Source organism: Thalassophryne amazonica, chromosome 6 (assembly GCF_902500255.1).
Source record: "Thalassophryne amazonica chromosome 6, fThaAma1.1, whole genome shotgun sequence".
NCBI lineage: Eukaryota > Metazoa > Chordata > Actinopteri > Batrachoidiformes > Batrachoididae > Thalassophryne > Thalassophryne amazonica.
In genome coordinates, this window is record NC_047108.1 from 101,162,746 (window position 1) to 101,178,519 (window position 15,774).

At 41.8% G+C, this 15,774-nt stretch overlaps 1 protein-coding gene across 3 annotated transcripts in view; it reads right to left on the bottom strand.

The window, feature by feature from the left end:
• The window catches only part of LOC117512754 (semaphorin-3F-like), a 59,634-nt gene that overhangs the window by 16,210 nt on the left and 27,650 nt on the right, over positions 1–15,774 (bottom strand). For all 3 annotated transcript variants that reach the window (XM_034172960.1, XM_034172962.1, XM_034172961.1), the window contains exons 3-8: positions 10,349–10,509; positions 3,539–3,601; positions 3,321–3,440; positions 3,029–3,122; positions 2,830–2,949; positions 2,566–2,711 (exon numbers count right to left, since the gene is read on the bottom strand). In XM_034172960.1, coding sequence (XP_034028851.1) covers positions 2,566–2,711; positions 2,830–2,949; positions 3,029–3,122; positions 3,321–3,440; positions 3,539–3,601; positions 10,349–10,509 — 704 coding nt within the window. The remainder of the gene's footprint in view (positions 1–2,565; positions 2,712–2,829; positions 2,950–3,028; positions 3,123–3,320; positions 3,441–3,538; positions 3,602–10,348; positions 10,510–15,774) is intronic.

Genomic DNA, 15,774 nt, shown 5'->3' on the forward strand with positions numbered 1-15,774 from the left:
ACGGCGCGCTCTTAACAGCGCAAACAGTCCGGAGCCACAGCAGTTCGGACCCAGGGACCCCGCCGACACCCCCCAGGTGGCCGCGACAAACCGAGTCTGTGAAGAAAGAAAACATGAGGTGAGTCCAACTCCACACAGAGAGACACAACTCAAAGGTGCACGCAATCAGCAAACACTTCCTGGCTTAAAGCTATACATCAGCTTCTCACCCTGCAGGCACGGAACAACTCAGTTCAAATCTCCACTGCAGCAGAAGCTGATTAGACAATTAGCATAACGTGACAGCTCAATAACACAAGGTGTGAGGGACACCAAATCCACTGTCATTACTTCATAAAAGTCACCAAAACCAAATTACCTCAGGAAGTGTTCGGAAGAGCGTGAGACCTCACCCAATCCTCCTTCACAGACTGTGGCGTCAAACCTGGAGCGGTCTCTGCGTCCGTGATGGTGAGATTGTTCTCCTGACGTCGATCTCACACGTCTGCTCACAAGGTCGAGTCTCTGGCAATCACACACTGTGCATTCAAGGTTTAAATGCAGCAATCTCTGATTAAGACAAAATACACCACAGCTGTGAGTCCTGATGACCTGCACGTGATAACAAGCCTCAGGTGTTCAGGGTGAGGTCCTGATGCTCAGCCACTCAGTCCTGAATGCATACCACCTGGTGGGAGAAACAGAAAACAAAAACCAAGGCAGCCAAACACCCCAGCCCACAACACTAAATCTGTGATAGTGAGCACTTCTCCTTTGCTGAGATAATCCATCCCACCTCACAGGTGTGCCATATCAAGATGCTGATTAGACACCATGATTAGTGCACAGGTTGCCTTAGACTGTCCACAGTAAAAGGCCACTCTGAAAGGTGCAGTTTTGTTTTATTGGGGGGGGGGGAGAAATACCAGTCAGTATCTGGTGTGACCACCATTTGCCTCATGCAGTGCAACACATCTCCTTCGCATAGAGTTGATCAGGTTGTCAATTGTGGCCTGTGGAATGTTGGTCCACTCCTCTTCAATGGCTGTACGAAGTTGCTGGATATTGGCAGGAACTGGTACACGCTGTCGTATACGCCGGTCCAGAGCATCCCAAACATGCTCAATGGGTGACATGTCCGGTGAGTATGCCGGCCATGCAAGAACTGGGACATTTTCAGCTTCCAAGAATTGTGTACAGATCCTTGCAACATGGGGCCGTGCATTATCCTGCTGCAACATGAGGTGATGTTCTTGGATGTATGGCACAACAATGGGCCTCAGGATCTCGTCACGGTATCTCTGTGCATTCAAAATGCCATCAATAAAATGCACCTGTGTTCTTCGTCCATAACAGACGCCTGCCCATACCATAACCCCACCGCCACCATGGGCCACTCGATCCACAACATTGACATCAGAAAACCGCTCACCCACACGACGCCACACACGCTGTCTGCCATCTGCCCTGAACAGTGTGAACCGGGATTCATCCATGAAGGGAACACCTCTCCAACGTGCCAAACGCCAGCGAATGTGAGCATTTGCCCACTCAAGTCGGTTATGACGACGAACTGGAGTCAGGTCGAGACCCCGATGAGGACGACGAGCATGCAGATGAGCTTCCCTGAGACGGTTTCTGACAGTTTGTGCAGAAATTCTTTGGTTATGCAAACCGATTGTTTCAGCAGCTGTCCGAGTGGCTGGTCTGAGACGATCTTGGAGGTGAACATGCTGGATGTAGAGGTCCTGGGCTGGTGTGGTTATGAACATTCAATACACGAGCAACAGCTCTGGTTGACATTCCTGCTGTCAGCATGCCAATTGCACGCTCCCTCAAATCTTGCGACATCTGTGGCATTGTGCTGTGTGATAAAACTGCACCTTTCAGAGTGGCCTTTTATTGTGGGCAGTCTAAGGCACACCTGTGCCCTAATCATGGTGTCTAATCAGCATCTTGATATGGCACACCTGTGAGATGGGATGGATTATCTCAGCAAAGGAGAAGTGCTCACTATCACAGATTTAGACTGGTTTGTGATCAATATTTGAGGGAAATGGTGATATTGTGTATGTGGAAAAAGTTTTAGATCTTTGAGTTCATCTCATACAAAATGGGAGCAAAACCAAAAGTGTTGCGTTTATATTTTTGTTGAGTGTATATATATAAAGGATTTTGTCCATTTTTTACATATAATGGATTTAGATAACAGACAAAATTTGCTGGTCCACCTGAACCCCATTATTTTCGAGTTTTACTGTATTTATCAACAGTAGCTGTTATCAAATATCTTCAAAATACTTCAACAGCTATGCAATGAGTAGTTAGTACTGCTGTCTCTTTATGGGGAGGGGCAAATTGTGCACATGCAGAAATGCACTAAATGTGCATGTGCAGCCAGACAGTGTTAAAAGGGGATAGAAACGCTGAGAGCACAGAGGGGTTTCATTCCCTGTACAGGACGCCATTAAATCATCCCTTAGGAAATAGTTGTTAGTCATTTAAAATGCCATTCATTGCACCTTTAAAGCACCACTGATTGCAGAGGGTTAAAAACTAAACAGTGTGAATGTATGGTTGGCTCACCAGACACACTCTTCCCACGCGGGCTAGAACACTTGGACTTGCCCCACCGCTCGTGTCGAGACTCTTCTCACGGAAAAAAAAGTAAAGTTTGTCGTCATTCCTTTCTGCGCTGTCAGGGATCTGCTGGATCTGAACAAACACAGGCTCTGGACAATAAAAACAGATAAGAGATGAGAAATGAAGCAAGAAGGCTGTCATATAAAATGAGAGGAGCAGCAACCTGTAATCAGAAACGTTTACCTCCTCACACCCACACTTACTTACCGTTGATCCACCTGGAGTCATACTGCTCCGTCCTGATGGCTGTTCTCCCTCCCATGGTCCTAAACAGAGCGGCGTCTGTGCTCATGAAGTCGATGTGGACGCCTGCATACAGGTTCCCACCTGCAGAGGGAAGATGGATTTAATAGTGTGTATAATTCCAAAATTGTCGTCTTTTCTCTAAAAATGCAGAGTGCCTTACTGATCAGAACCGCCACGTTCTCCTGTTTGGGATCATAAGAACATTTTCCCTTCCCCGAATCCACATATCCAGGGACCAGCCGAAACAGGTAGTCCTGCAGGAGCACATCAGACACAGAGAGTACGTGTAAAAATAGGCCACAAAAGTGTTGCAGGGGAACACGGAGGAAGAACATAATAAACAAATGAGTGTCCCAGATTGTTATCCTGAAATATTTAGCAGTATAAAAAGTGTTGCAGGGTGAAAGATTTTTCACAGGAAGTCCCAATACGGGAAGTGTCAACATGTTCACCTCCGCTCTCCAACCTCTGTTGATGAATGTGCAGATGGGTTGGTACGCTCCGGTTCCACAGGTGTACAGGTGAGTGCGGTTCCACGGCTCAATCAACCGCACAAAGTTAGCACACTCGCCCTACACAGAGACAGGTGAGACCAACAGAATTCAGACATCATCATCATCATCATCCTGTGTGATGGGCGTGATTCTCGGATGCATAAGCCTAATCTCACCTGTTTTTCTTTTCCTGCCATCTGACATTCTCCCTTCCTCTTAGCGGATGCTGGCCAGTGGATCTGTTTTGTTGAAAACCACAGATGTTAAAACAAATAAAAACCCAAACCTGAATTATTCCATCCAGCCTTTACAGATATGAAGTGATCATATTTAGTGCTGGGTTGAAAAGATCATTTATATATATATATATACACACACACTCAACAAAAATATAAACACAACACTTTTGGTTTTGCTCCCATTTTGTATGAGATGAACTCAAAGATCTAAAACTTTTTCCACATACACAATATCACCATTTCCCTCAAATATTGTTCACAGACCAGTCTAAATCTGTGATAGCACTTCTCCTTTGCTGAGATAATCCATCCCACCTCACAGGTGTGCCATATCAAGATGCTGATTAGACACCATGATTAGTGCACAGGTGTGCCTTAGACTGCCCACAATAAAAGGCCACTCTGAAAGGTGCAGTTTTATCACACAGCACAATGCCACAGATGTCGCAAGATTTGAGGGAGCGTGCAACTGGCATGCTGACAGCAGGAATGTCAACCAGAGCTGTTGCTCGTGTATTGAATGTTCATGTCTCTACCATAAGCCGTCTCCAAAGGCGTTTCAGAGAATTTGGCAGTACATCCAACCAGCCTCACAACCGCAGACCACGTGTAAGTACACCAGCCCAGGACCTCCACATCCAGCATGTTCACCTCCAAGATCATCTGAGACCAGCCACTCGGACAGCTGCTGAAACAATCGGTTTGCATAACCAAAGAATTTCTGCACAAATTGTCAGAAACCGTCTCAGGGAAGCTCATCTGCATGCTCGTCGTCCTCATCGGGGTCTCGACCTGGCTCCAGTTCGTCGTTGTAACCGACTTGAGTGGGCAAATGCTCACATTCGCTGGCGTTTGGCACGTTGGAGAGGTGTTCTCTTCATGGATGATGCGAAGGAGATGTGTTGCACTGCATGAGGCAAATGGTGGTCACACCAGATACTGACTGGTATCCCCCCCCAATAAAACAAAACTGCACCTTTCAGAGTGGCCTTTTATTGTGGACAGTCTAAGGCACACCTGTGCACTAATCATGGTGTCTAATCAGCATCTTGATATAGCACACCTGTGAGGTGGGATGGATTATCTCAGCAAAGGAGAAGTGCTCACTATCACAGATTTCGACTGGTTTGTGAACAATATTTGAGGGAAATGGTGATATTGTGTATGTGGAAAAAGTTTTAGATCTTTGAGTTCATCTCATACAAAATGGGAGCAAAACCAAAAGTGCTGCGTTTATATTTTTGTTGAGTATATACAACCCCTGGCAAAAATTATGGAATCACCAGCCTCTGAGGATGTTCATTCAGTTGTTTAATTTTGTAGAAAAAAAGCAGATCACAGACATGACACAAAATTAAAGTCATTTCAAATGGCAACTTTCTGGCTTTAAGAAACACTATAAGAAATCAAGAAAAAAAGATTGTGGCAGTCAGTAACGGTTACTTTTTTAGACCAAGCAGAGGAAAAAAATATGGAATCACTCAATTCTGAGGAAAAAATTATGGAATCACCCTGTAAATTTTCATCCCCAAAACTAACACCTGCATCATATCAGATCTGCTCGTTAGTCTGCATCTAAAAAGGAGTGAACACACCTTGGAGAGCTGTTGCACCAAGTGGACTGACATGAATCATGGCTCCAACACGAGAGATGTCAATTGAAACAAAGGAGAAGATGATCAAACTCTTAAAAGAGAGTAAATCATCATGCAATGTTGCAAAAGATGTTGGTTATTCACAGTCAGCTGTGTCTAAACTCTGGACCAAATACAAACAACATGGGAAGGTTGTTAAAGGCAAACATACTGGTAAACCAAGGAAGACATCAAAGCGTCAAGACAGAAAACTTAAAACAATATGTCTCAAAAATCGAAAAATGCACAACAAAACAAATGAGGAACGAATGGGAGGAAACTGGAGTCAACGTCTGTGACCGAACTGTAAGAAACCACCTAAAGGAAATGGGATTTACATACAGAAAAGCTAAGCGAAAGCCATCATTAACACCTAAACATAAAAAAAACAAGGTTACAATGGGCTAAGGAAAAGCATTCGTGGACTGTGGATGACTGGATGAAAGTCATATTTAGTGATGAATCTCGAATCTGCATTGGGCAAGGTGATGATTCTGGAACTTTTGTTTGGTGCCGTTCCAATGAGATTTATAATGATGACTGCCTGAAGAGAACATGTAAATTTCCACAGTCATTGATGATATGGGGCTGCATGTCAGGTAAAGGCACTGGGGAGATGGCTGTCATTACATCATCAATAAATGCACAAGTTTACGTTGATATTTTGGACAATTGAAAGGATGTTTGGGGATGTTTCAAGATGATAATGCATCTTGCCATAGAGCAAAAACTGCGAAAACATTCCTTGTAAAAAGACACATAGGGTCAATGTCAAGGAGTAGATCTGATTTGATGCAGGTGTTAGTTTGGGGGATGAAAATTTACAGGGTGATTCCATAATTTTTTCCTCAGAATTGAGTGATTCCATATTTTTTTCCTCTGCTTGGTCTAAAAAAGTAACCGTTACTGACTGCCACAATATTTTTTCTTGATTTCTTATAGTGTTTCTTAAAGCCAGAAAGTTGTCATTTGAAATGACTTTAGTTTTGTGTCATGTCTGTGATCTGCTTTTTTTCTACAAAATTAAACAACTGAATGAACATCCTCCGAGGCCGGTGATTCCATAATTTTTGCCAGGGGTTGTATATATATGCACTTCTCGCCAGTGTTGGAACAGCGTCTCTGTAGAAATGATGCTGCAGTTGCCGTCGCGCTGTTTCTGAGGGTGTGAAAAAGATCATTTCTCTACAGTGATTGTGGACGCGCTGGTTCTGATGAAGAAGTAACACGTCCACAATTTATTCATCAACCTCTGTCAAGTCAATCATGACAACCGGGACTTGTCTGTTGCAGGCAAGACAAGAGAAATGTCTGCCGTTTAATTCACACAGTAGTGTTTGTTTATCTGTTCAGTATGTTTGTAAAATAAAAATACTACTCTATCATTCTGGGAGGGGGACTGGTCTGTGCCATCAGTCTTATAGCCATCATTATTAACTACCAATACTTCATTAATTTGCTGTAAAATGTCAATATAATACTAGTATTATGTTGCATAACTAGACAATTAGGAACCAGCTCAAAAATGGTTTTAATAACACTAAACCAATTCAATATGGGATCGTATCAAAATAATCTATTCTGAATCTTGAGAATCAGAATCGAATCTTGAAATTTGAATCGATACCCAGCTCTAATCATATTATGAAAAGTTTTTGCTTTTATTAGGGTATCAATTAATGCTTATGCTAACTCTGTCCTGTGGCTCATTGTTCTTGAACAGGTTTACTTTGCTTTCTTTTGCTTTTCTGCATTTTAAATAAAATTCTCAGGTTCTACAATGATGATAATCTGAAGTATAAATTTAGGGTATTTCCAGAAATTCATGTTCTACATTTTTTTAATGGTTATTTCAGCATCACAACAAGCCAGCTCCCTGGATTAACGTTTGTGAACGTGCAAATATGTAAACTCGAAAGCAGCACTCACACCTGACCTACTTTTGTGGCGTAACAGGCTGATTTATAATTCGGATGATTACCCTAAGCAGCTCTTGCCTGGAAGCGTTGCGTGCCGAGTCCTTCCTGAGCAGCCACAACAATTGGCAAAAGGCATGAAAATGTGTTTCCACCTCAGCCTCACCGACGCGCGGCTCAGAACAGGCCTGGTACAACTCCGGGTAAACTTGGTGTACACTACATCTTCAACTCTTGATATCTTTAAATACCTTTTCCATGCTCAGCATGAAAAATAGATGCAGAGTTGCACTGAACATGCATCACACTGCTAGTCCAGCTGAGCTCCTGAAAATTTTGAAATTTTTCAAAATCGGGATGAGTTTAATTGACCTTTCCTGATCTATGCTGAGCAGCAAGCAGACCTCTTCATGGGACAAACACACACATTGTATTTAATGCAGAAGAATCCTTGCCTGTTACCAAGGTGCTTATAGGGTCACCAACACATCAGTCAAACCCTCAGCTAGTTTACTGTTGAGTTACAGAGAAGGCCTTTAAAATTTAAAGTCCTCCTACAAGTTCCGTCACCAAAAAGCAACAAACTAAAGTAAAAGTACGCTTTCAACAAAAGGGGATCATGTGCTTTTGCTTTGATCTCAAGATCACGTTGCCATAAATTGCTGTGTGTGGGGTTACTTTGTTCCGTAGAAGTTGGGAAACAGAGGCGTAAAAACACTGAGAATTCTACTTTCAGGGCGCTGGGACTGCCCCCACGTCGTTTTACTTTGAAATGGAAGTTCGAGGATTCTGTCAATGCCTCTTTTCTTTAAGCAAAATGTAGGGCTGAAACGGATAATTTTAGAATTTAGTGACATACGTCCAGTGATGCCGGTAACGCGTTACTCTAATCTGACCACTTTTTTAGTAACGAGTAATCTAACGCGTTAATCTTTCCAAATCAGTAATCAGATTAAAGTTACTTCTCCATGTCACTGTGCGTTACTATTATTTTTCATTGTGGGTCGATAGCAGCATTAAACTTGGTCCGTGGGCAGGAGGTCGGGGTTCGACTGAACTGCCCACTTTCAGCGAGCTGTGAGCTTTTCATCCACGGTTTTTTGCAGCTGCTCGACTCGTCCTCACCTCTTACAGCATGGTGACAACAGCACACCTGCACTGAGCTTTACAAAGACATTTTTAAACTTTTTTCCCTCCTTTATTTAGAATTCTGAGCTGAGCCGCTCCGTATCGTCTCGTTAAAAACAGCTGATCCTCCGCGACGCGTCAACAACTAACACTATTTTCCACTCAAATGCACCTAAACTCTCTTTCTGAGGACCACATGATGTGAAAATGCAATAAAACTTTCTTACCTGTAAATCTGGTCCTGTTTTCTGCATAAATAAATGTTATCCATTCTTTGTGCTCAAACGCCAAAGCAGGGGCGAATCCAGATGGAATGGGGGCATGGGGCAAGGATGTGCCCCCCTCCCCCACAACACCCCTAGATTAAAAGGTCCAGTTTTGAAGCCGTTTTTTACTACAGCTACTAATATTGCTTAAAATAATAATAATTTCGAGAAGTAAAATGTTTAGAGAGAATTTAAATGTTAGAAAAATGTTAGAATTTAATAGTTACATTTATAAACAATGTAGGTTTGAAACTGCAAGTTTTACTGTTACAGTGCTGTCAACAGTTAAATATAAGGTCAAGAAAGAGGTCTTTATTTTACTTTTTATAAAACAAGTATTTATTTTCATTGAAGTCAAGAAAGGGTGACTATAAAGTGAGTTTTGGCAAAACAGGTATCATTGTCATGTTGACATGGGTTGTTGTCGCCAGCTGGGGAAAGTAACTAAAAAAGTAACTAGTAATCTAACTTAGTTACTTTTACAACTGAGTAATCAGTAAAGTAACTACGTTACTTTTTCAAGGAGTAATCAGTAATCAGTAATTGGATTACTTTTTCAATGTAACTGTGGCAACACTGCATACGTCACACAAGTTCATATCTGGATTCCTGTTGGTGCCATGTGACACGCCCACAGTCTGTGGTAGAATGGCACAGAGATACTGCTGTCCACAGAGTTGTGGGGTGGGGGGCAAGCAGTAGCTCCTCTCCAATTAAAGGGGATATGAACCAAAATGTCTTGAACGTGGTCTGCACATCAGTGTCTTCAGGGTATTTTTACATACAAATGTTAAAATCCATTTTTATCCAAGGCCATCAACGGGTATTGCAAAGGCTTTTTGTCCGTCCATTTGTCCATCTGTCCATCTGTCTGTGCTCAGCATAAATCCAGTCCTATTACTACCAGAGTCTTCAAATTCACAGAGAACAATCTTGGGACACAGACCTTGGATGGCTAGCACTGACCTATTTTAAGAGGTTGAAAAGTCACATTCTGTACCTAATTTTATGGCAAGATTTTGCAGACATTAGCGTGGTGACGTTACTGCTTGGTGTTACTAGCTGCTAACTTTGCTTCATTTTTGGCTAGAAATAACACCTCTCTCATATATTATGTAAAGCTAGTGATAAATAAACACTTCTAAAACTGAAAAAAAAAAAATGTTTTGTAACCTAGTAACACCTCTGGAAGGATTTACAAAACATTTAGCGGATGTTAGCATGTTGACATCACTTCCGGGTTTTGCTAGGTGCTAACTTCACTTTGTTTTTGGCTAGAAATAACACCTTTCTCACATATTATGTAAAAGCTAGCGATAAATAAACACTTCTAAAACTAAAAACACTGTTTTTGGAACCTAATAAACACCTGTGAACTGATTTACAAGCAATTCGCAGACATTAGCATGCACACTAACTCAAAGCTAAATTTGTCTCATTAATACCTGCAAATGCACAGAGGGTGATCTACAAATATTCCTTGATTTGCATAACTTCCGCTCTTCTCAAAAGTTCATATATGCGCACAGGCCTGGCCTCCTGCAAACTTGATTTGATTCATTGATAGATGGGCTTTATTGAACATGTACAAATTGGACGTAAGGCAATAGGAGCTTAATAATTAATTAAACAACTGCAAATTATAAAGAACACAATGCTCATATGGCTGAGGGTATTTTAGCATTGCGTTATATTAAGACATCTGGTGGTTTATGTTCGTATGCAGAAAATGTGTGTAATGATCTATTTAAGGTCACATTCAAAGATTTAAGTGAGCTGCTGTGTTTTTTTTTTTTTACACACTATGAGTGGCTCCTTGTTGACATTGTGCATGTCCAGAGCCACCAGGTACTCCCGGCTGCCCAGGTAGAGACGGCCTTGATCCTGATCCATCAGAAGGATGCGGTAGTCGCTGGTGTTGAAGGAGAAGCTGAAGGGTCGAGCTCCCCGTGTGTCCATCAGCTCTGTGGAAAGAAACGTGTGTGCATTAATGCTGTATCTGCTCAGAGCGCCCCCCGTGGGAAACGTGTGCTGCTGCTTTGAAGAAAAATTCATGAGGGGTCCATAAATATTTTAGCATTAACAAAGCTACAGCATGTTGGAGCTGAAAGCAAATACTGTTGTGAACATGTGCTCAAAGTGCAGATTTTTATGGTTAATCTGAAGGTATTTGCAACCACATCAGACTTCCAGGAAAATTTGTACAAGGTTGTTTATTTTTAAGGAAGTGAAAGTACTTGGATGTACTAACATAATCACAAATTAAATTGTCTTTTTTCTTTTTTTTTTTTAAATACTTAGTTGGAAACCCTTTGCCAATAACTGGATGAAGTTTGGAACCAGCACACAGCACCAGATGCTGAGTTTCCTCCCTGGTGACGCTGTGCCAGGTTTACACTCCATATGAATTCACTTCCCTTTTCTTTTTGGGACTTTTTGCCTTCAGAAAGTGAGTCAGCTCAGGAGACATTTTTAACCGATTCTTTACCTTAAAACACTAGAGGATTATTAGCATGTTTTAGGTCATAGTTTTAAATCATTTACTAGCTGAGATACCCATTCTACACGTGTAATAAAGAACACACACACACACACACACACACACACACACACACACACACACACACACACACACACAGTCAGCTTTATATATGAGATATTGTTACAAAAAGGCTTCATCACAAAATAACACAACTCACTTGCAACTATCTACAGTAGTGTTCAGAATAATAGTATTGCTATGTGACTAAAAAGATGAATCCAGGTTTTGAGTATATTTCTTATTGTTACATGGGAAACAAGGTACCAGTAGATTCTCACAAATCCAACAAGACCAAGCATTCATGATATGCACACTCTTAAGGCTATGAAACTGGGCTATTAGTAAAAAAAAAAAAAAAAAGTAGAAAAGGGGGTGTTCACAATAATAGTAGTATCTGCTGTCGACGCTACAAACTCAAAACTATTATGTTCAAACTGCTTTTTTAGCAATCCTGTGAATCACTAAACTAGTATTTATTTGTATAACCACAGTTTTTCATGATTTCTTCACATCTGCGAGGCATTAATTTTGTTGGTTTGGAACCAAGATTTTGCTTGTTTACTAGTGTGCTTGGGGTCATTGTCTTGTTGAAACACCCATTTCAAGGGCATGTCCTCTTCAGCATAAGGCAACATGACCTCTTCAAGTATTTTGACATATCCAAACTGATCCATGATACCTGGTATGCGATATACGAGGTCTGTTAGAAAAGTATCGGACCTTTTTATTTTTTGCAAAAACCTGATGGATCTGAATCACGTGTGCGTGCATGAGCCAACCGTGAACCTTCATGCACGTGCGTGAATTTTTTCACGCCTGTTGATTGCGTCATTTGCTGGTAAGCAGCCTTTGTGTGAGGACGGGTGTAGTCTCTCATCGGATTTTCATTGCAAGGAAAATGGCAGAACGACTGGAGCAGCGCGAGTGCATCAAATTTTGCCAGAAACTGGGCGACAGCCAGGTGGAAACCATTCAGAAGATTCAGACGGCTTTCAGTGTTGATCCTATGGGCATCACACAGATTAAGGAGCGGTACAACCGGTTTAAAGACGGCCGCACAACGGTGGAGAGCGAGCCATGCTCCAGTCGGCCATCAACATGCTGAAATGAGCAGATCATTCCAAAGTGAACGCTGTGGTGATGCGGGACCATCGTGTGACTATCCGAGAAATTGCGGAAGAGGTGGACATCAGCACTTTTTCAGCACATTCCACTGTGACAGAAGATTTGGCCATGAAAAGAGTGGCGGTAAAATTCATGCCGATGGCTTTGGCACCAAGCTGCTGACGGCAGAGCAAAAGCAACTCCGTGTTGAAGTCTCACAGGACATGCTGTGACATGCCCACCTCTTCCACAATTTCTCCGATAGTCACACGACTGAAAAGCCACCGAAAGCCGTCTGAATCTTCTGAATGGTGGAAGAGGTGGGCATCATTTTTTGAAGTCCTTTTCTAACAGACCTCGTATAGGCCCAACACCATAGTAGGAGAAACATGCCCATATCATGATGCTTGCACCACCATGCTTCACTGTCTTCACTGTGAACTGTGGCTTGAATTCAGAGTTTGGGGGTCGTCTCACAAACTGTTTGCGGCCCTTGGACCCAAAAAGAACAATTTTACTCTCATCAGTCCACAAAATATTCCTCCATTTCTCTTTAGGCCAGTTGATGTGTTCTTTGGCAAATTGTAACCTCTTCTGCACGTCTTTTATTTAACAGAGGGACTTTGCGGGGGATTCTTGCAAATAAATTAGGTTCACACAGGCGTCTTCTAACTGTCACAGCACTTACAGGTAACTCCAGACTGTCTTTGATCATCCTGGAGCTGATCAGTGGGTGAGCCTTTGCCATTCTGGTTATTCTTCTATCCATTTTGTTCTTCTGAACAATGTCTTGAATGTCCCATTTTCCTCAGGCCTTCAAAGAGAAAAGCATGTTCAACAGGTGCTGGCTTCATCCTTAAATAGGGGACACCTGATTCACACGTGTTTGTTCCACAAAATTGCCGAACTCACTAACTGAATGCCACACAACTATTATTGTGAACACCTCCTTTTCTACTTTTTCTTTTTTTACTAAGAGCCAAATTTCACAGTCTTAAGAGTGTGCATATCATGAATGCTTGGTCTTGTTGGATTTGTGAGAATCTACTGAATCTACTGGTACCTTGTTTCCCATGTAACAATAAGAAATATACTCAAAACCTGGATTAATCTTTTTAGTCACATAGCAATACTATTATTCTGAACACTACTGTATAAGATTATACATCAATAAAAACAAAACAAAAAAAAAAACAGCAGTAGAACCCTAAAGTACAAACATAAAATGATAAGAGCTTCATCAAAGTAATTTACATTTTATGGCACTTTTTCCATCCAGCAGATGCTCAATTACAGCCTCAAGTCTTCTTGAATATGATTCCACAAGCTTGGTGCACCTATCTTTGGGCACTTTTGCCCATTCCTCTTTGCAGAACCTCTCAAACTCCATCAGGTTGGATGGCGAGCGTCGGTGCACAGACATTTTCAGATTTCTTCAGAGTTGTTCAATCAGATTCAGGTCTGGGCCACTCAAGGACATTCACAGAGTTGTCCTCAAGCCACTCCTTTGATATCGTCACTGTGAGTTTAGAGTCATTGTCCTGCTGAAAGATGAACCATTGCCCCAGTCTGAGGTCAAGAGCGCTATGGAGCAGGTTTTCATCCATGATGTCTCTGTACATTGCTCCTCTCTCCACAGAGGAATGCCGGAGCTCTGACAGAGTGACCATCGGGTTCTTGGTCACCTCCCTGACCAATGCCCTTCTCCCCCAATCGCTGGTGACCATCTCCAGGAAAAGTCCTGGTGGATCCGAACTTCTTACATTTACGGACAATGGAGGCCACTGTGCTCATTGGGACCTTCAAAGCAGCAGAAATGTTTGTGTACCCTTTTCCAGATTTGCTCTGACATGCACTGTTAACTGTGGGGCCTTATATGTAGGTGGACTCCAATTAAGCTGTAGAAACATCTCAAGGATGATCAGTGGAAAGAAGATGCACCTGAGCTTAATTTTTTTTGAGCTTCAAGGCAAAGGCTGTGAATACTTATGTACATGTGATTTCTTAGTTTTGGTTTTTGTTTTATAAATTTGCAAAAATCTAAATAAATGGTTTTGACATTGTCATTATGGGGTATTGTGTGTAGAATTTTGAGGAAAAAAATGAATTTCTAACCCTAACCCATTAAAAAATGTGTGAATCTGTGAATACTTTCCAGATGGACCGTAAAACATTTATGATTTCTCCATGAGATCATTATTCCTTCCATGCGGTAGCTGACTTTCATAAAACCATATTCCTAAAAACCAAAGGGAAAAAAATCATGATTCAATACAGGCGGTATGACGATAGACCATACATTGTCCCAACCTTAGTTTTAAAGAATTCGGTCTGATTTCTTTCTCAGCAGTCACATCATCACTGGAGAACCAGTTCCACTGTCAGCCTTCCATTTCCACACCATAATACGACCTCCACCACATCAGACACACAAGTTCAATTGCTTATGATCGTGAACATTTCCTTCAATTATCAGTGTTATTTTCATCGCCTTATTCTGATACAAGTTGATAACTGTCACCTCTGTCAACAATGTTATTTGAGAACTGTCAGGTCAGGGACCATGCGCTGGTGCTGCACATTGCTGCATCTCGCACTTCATAGATTGGCCTTGGGTCCCCGACCAAGGGCCGTCAATGATTTTCTGGCCTGGTGGGGTTTTGAACCAAGGATCCTCTGCTCTCAAGCCCACTGCTTAACCACTAGACCATCACTGACTCTGACGAAGCCTCTTTATTCTTGACTTTAACATGTATACACTCTCAATGGAGGGTGTTCTTGATCTGGCCAAATGACTGCAAGTTATTTCCAGATTTTTAAACCTTTTGGTGTCACTAAGTTCACCTGAGTGTTCTTTCTTTTTTGAAAGAATGTACACAATAGTTTGACGTGCTTCACTGGCAGTGACACATTACACACACACACACGTCAACTTTTCCCTGCTTATTTGTAAATTTTAAATAATGAGGAAATAACACAGCAGATCGCAAAACAGCTGAGCGGCCAACTGTCGCCTTAAAGTGCCTTTGTGTTAATGTTTCATGACCAACGTAAATGGACTCACGGTCCACTGGCGAACGCCCTTCTCATTTTTTTCTGGAACATATGTCATTGATTAAATATAACTCATCTTAGAGCGTTTTAAGAAACATTCTCGCTTTTACGATCTCAATATTTTATGTGTTCTGACTGTGTGATTGAGTTGAAGGCACCGCCGGCCCTGTGCACTCACCCCTGAGGACGCAGACGGTCAGTGGAACTTGCAGTTAATTCTTAAGAACAGGATTGTGTTCGGCAGAGCAGAACCTGTTAAGACATGCCGCAGCACAAAATGTTTCTCCCTTTTTTTTTCTCAAAGCTTTCAAAGAACTATTTAAGTTGTTGCCGGAGACATAAACTGACTCAACGTTACCTGAGGTCATTTCTTTATAAATTCTTCTTAATTAACTCATACAGATGGGCCCATAAGTATTTGGACATATACTGTTTTTAAGTTATTTATTTTTCCCTCTGTACGCCAACATAATGCATTGAAATGAAACCAGGCGAGTTTGTAGGGTAGACTTTCAGGTTTAATTCAAGG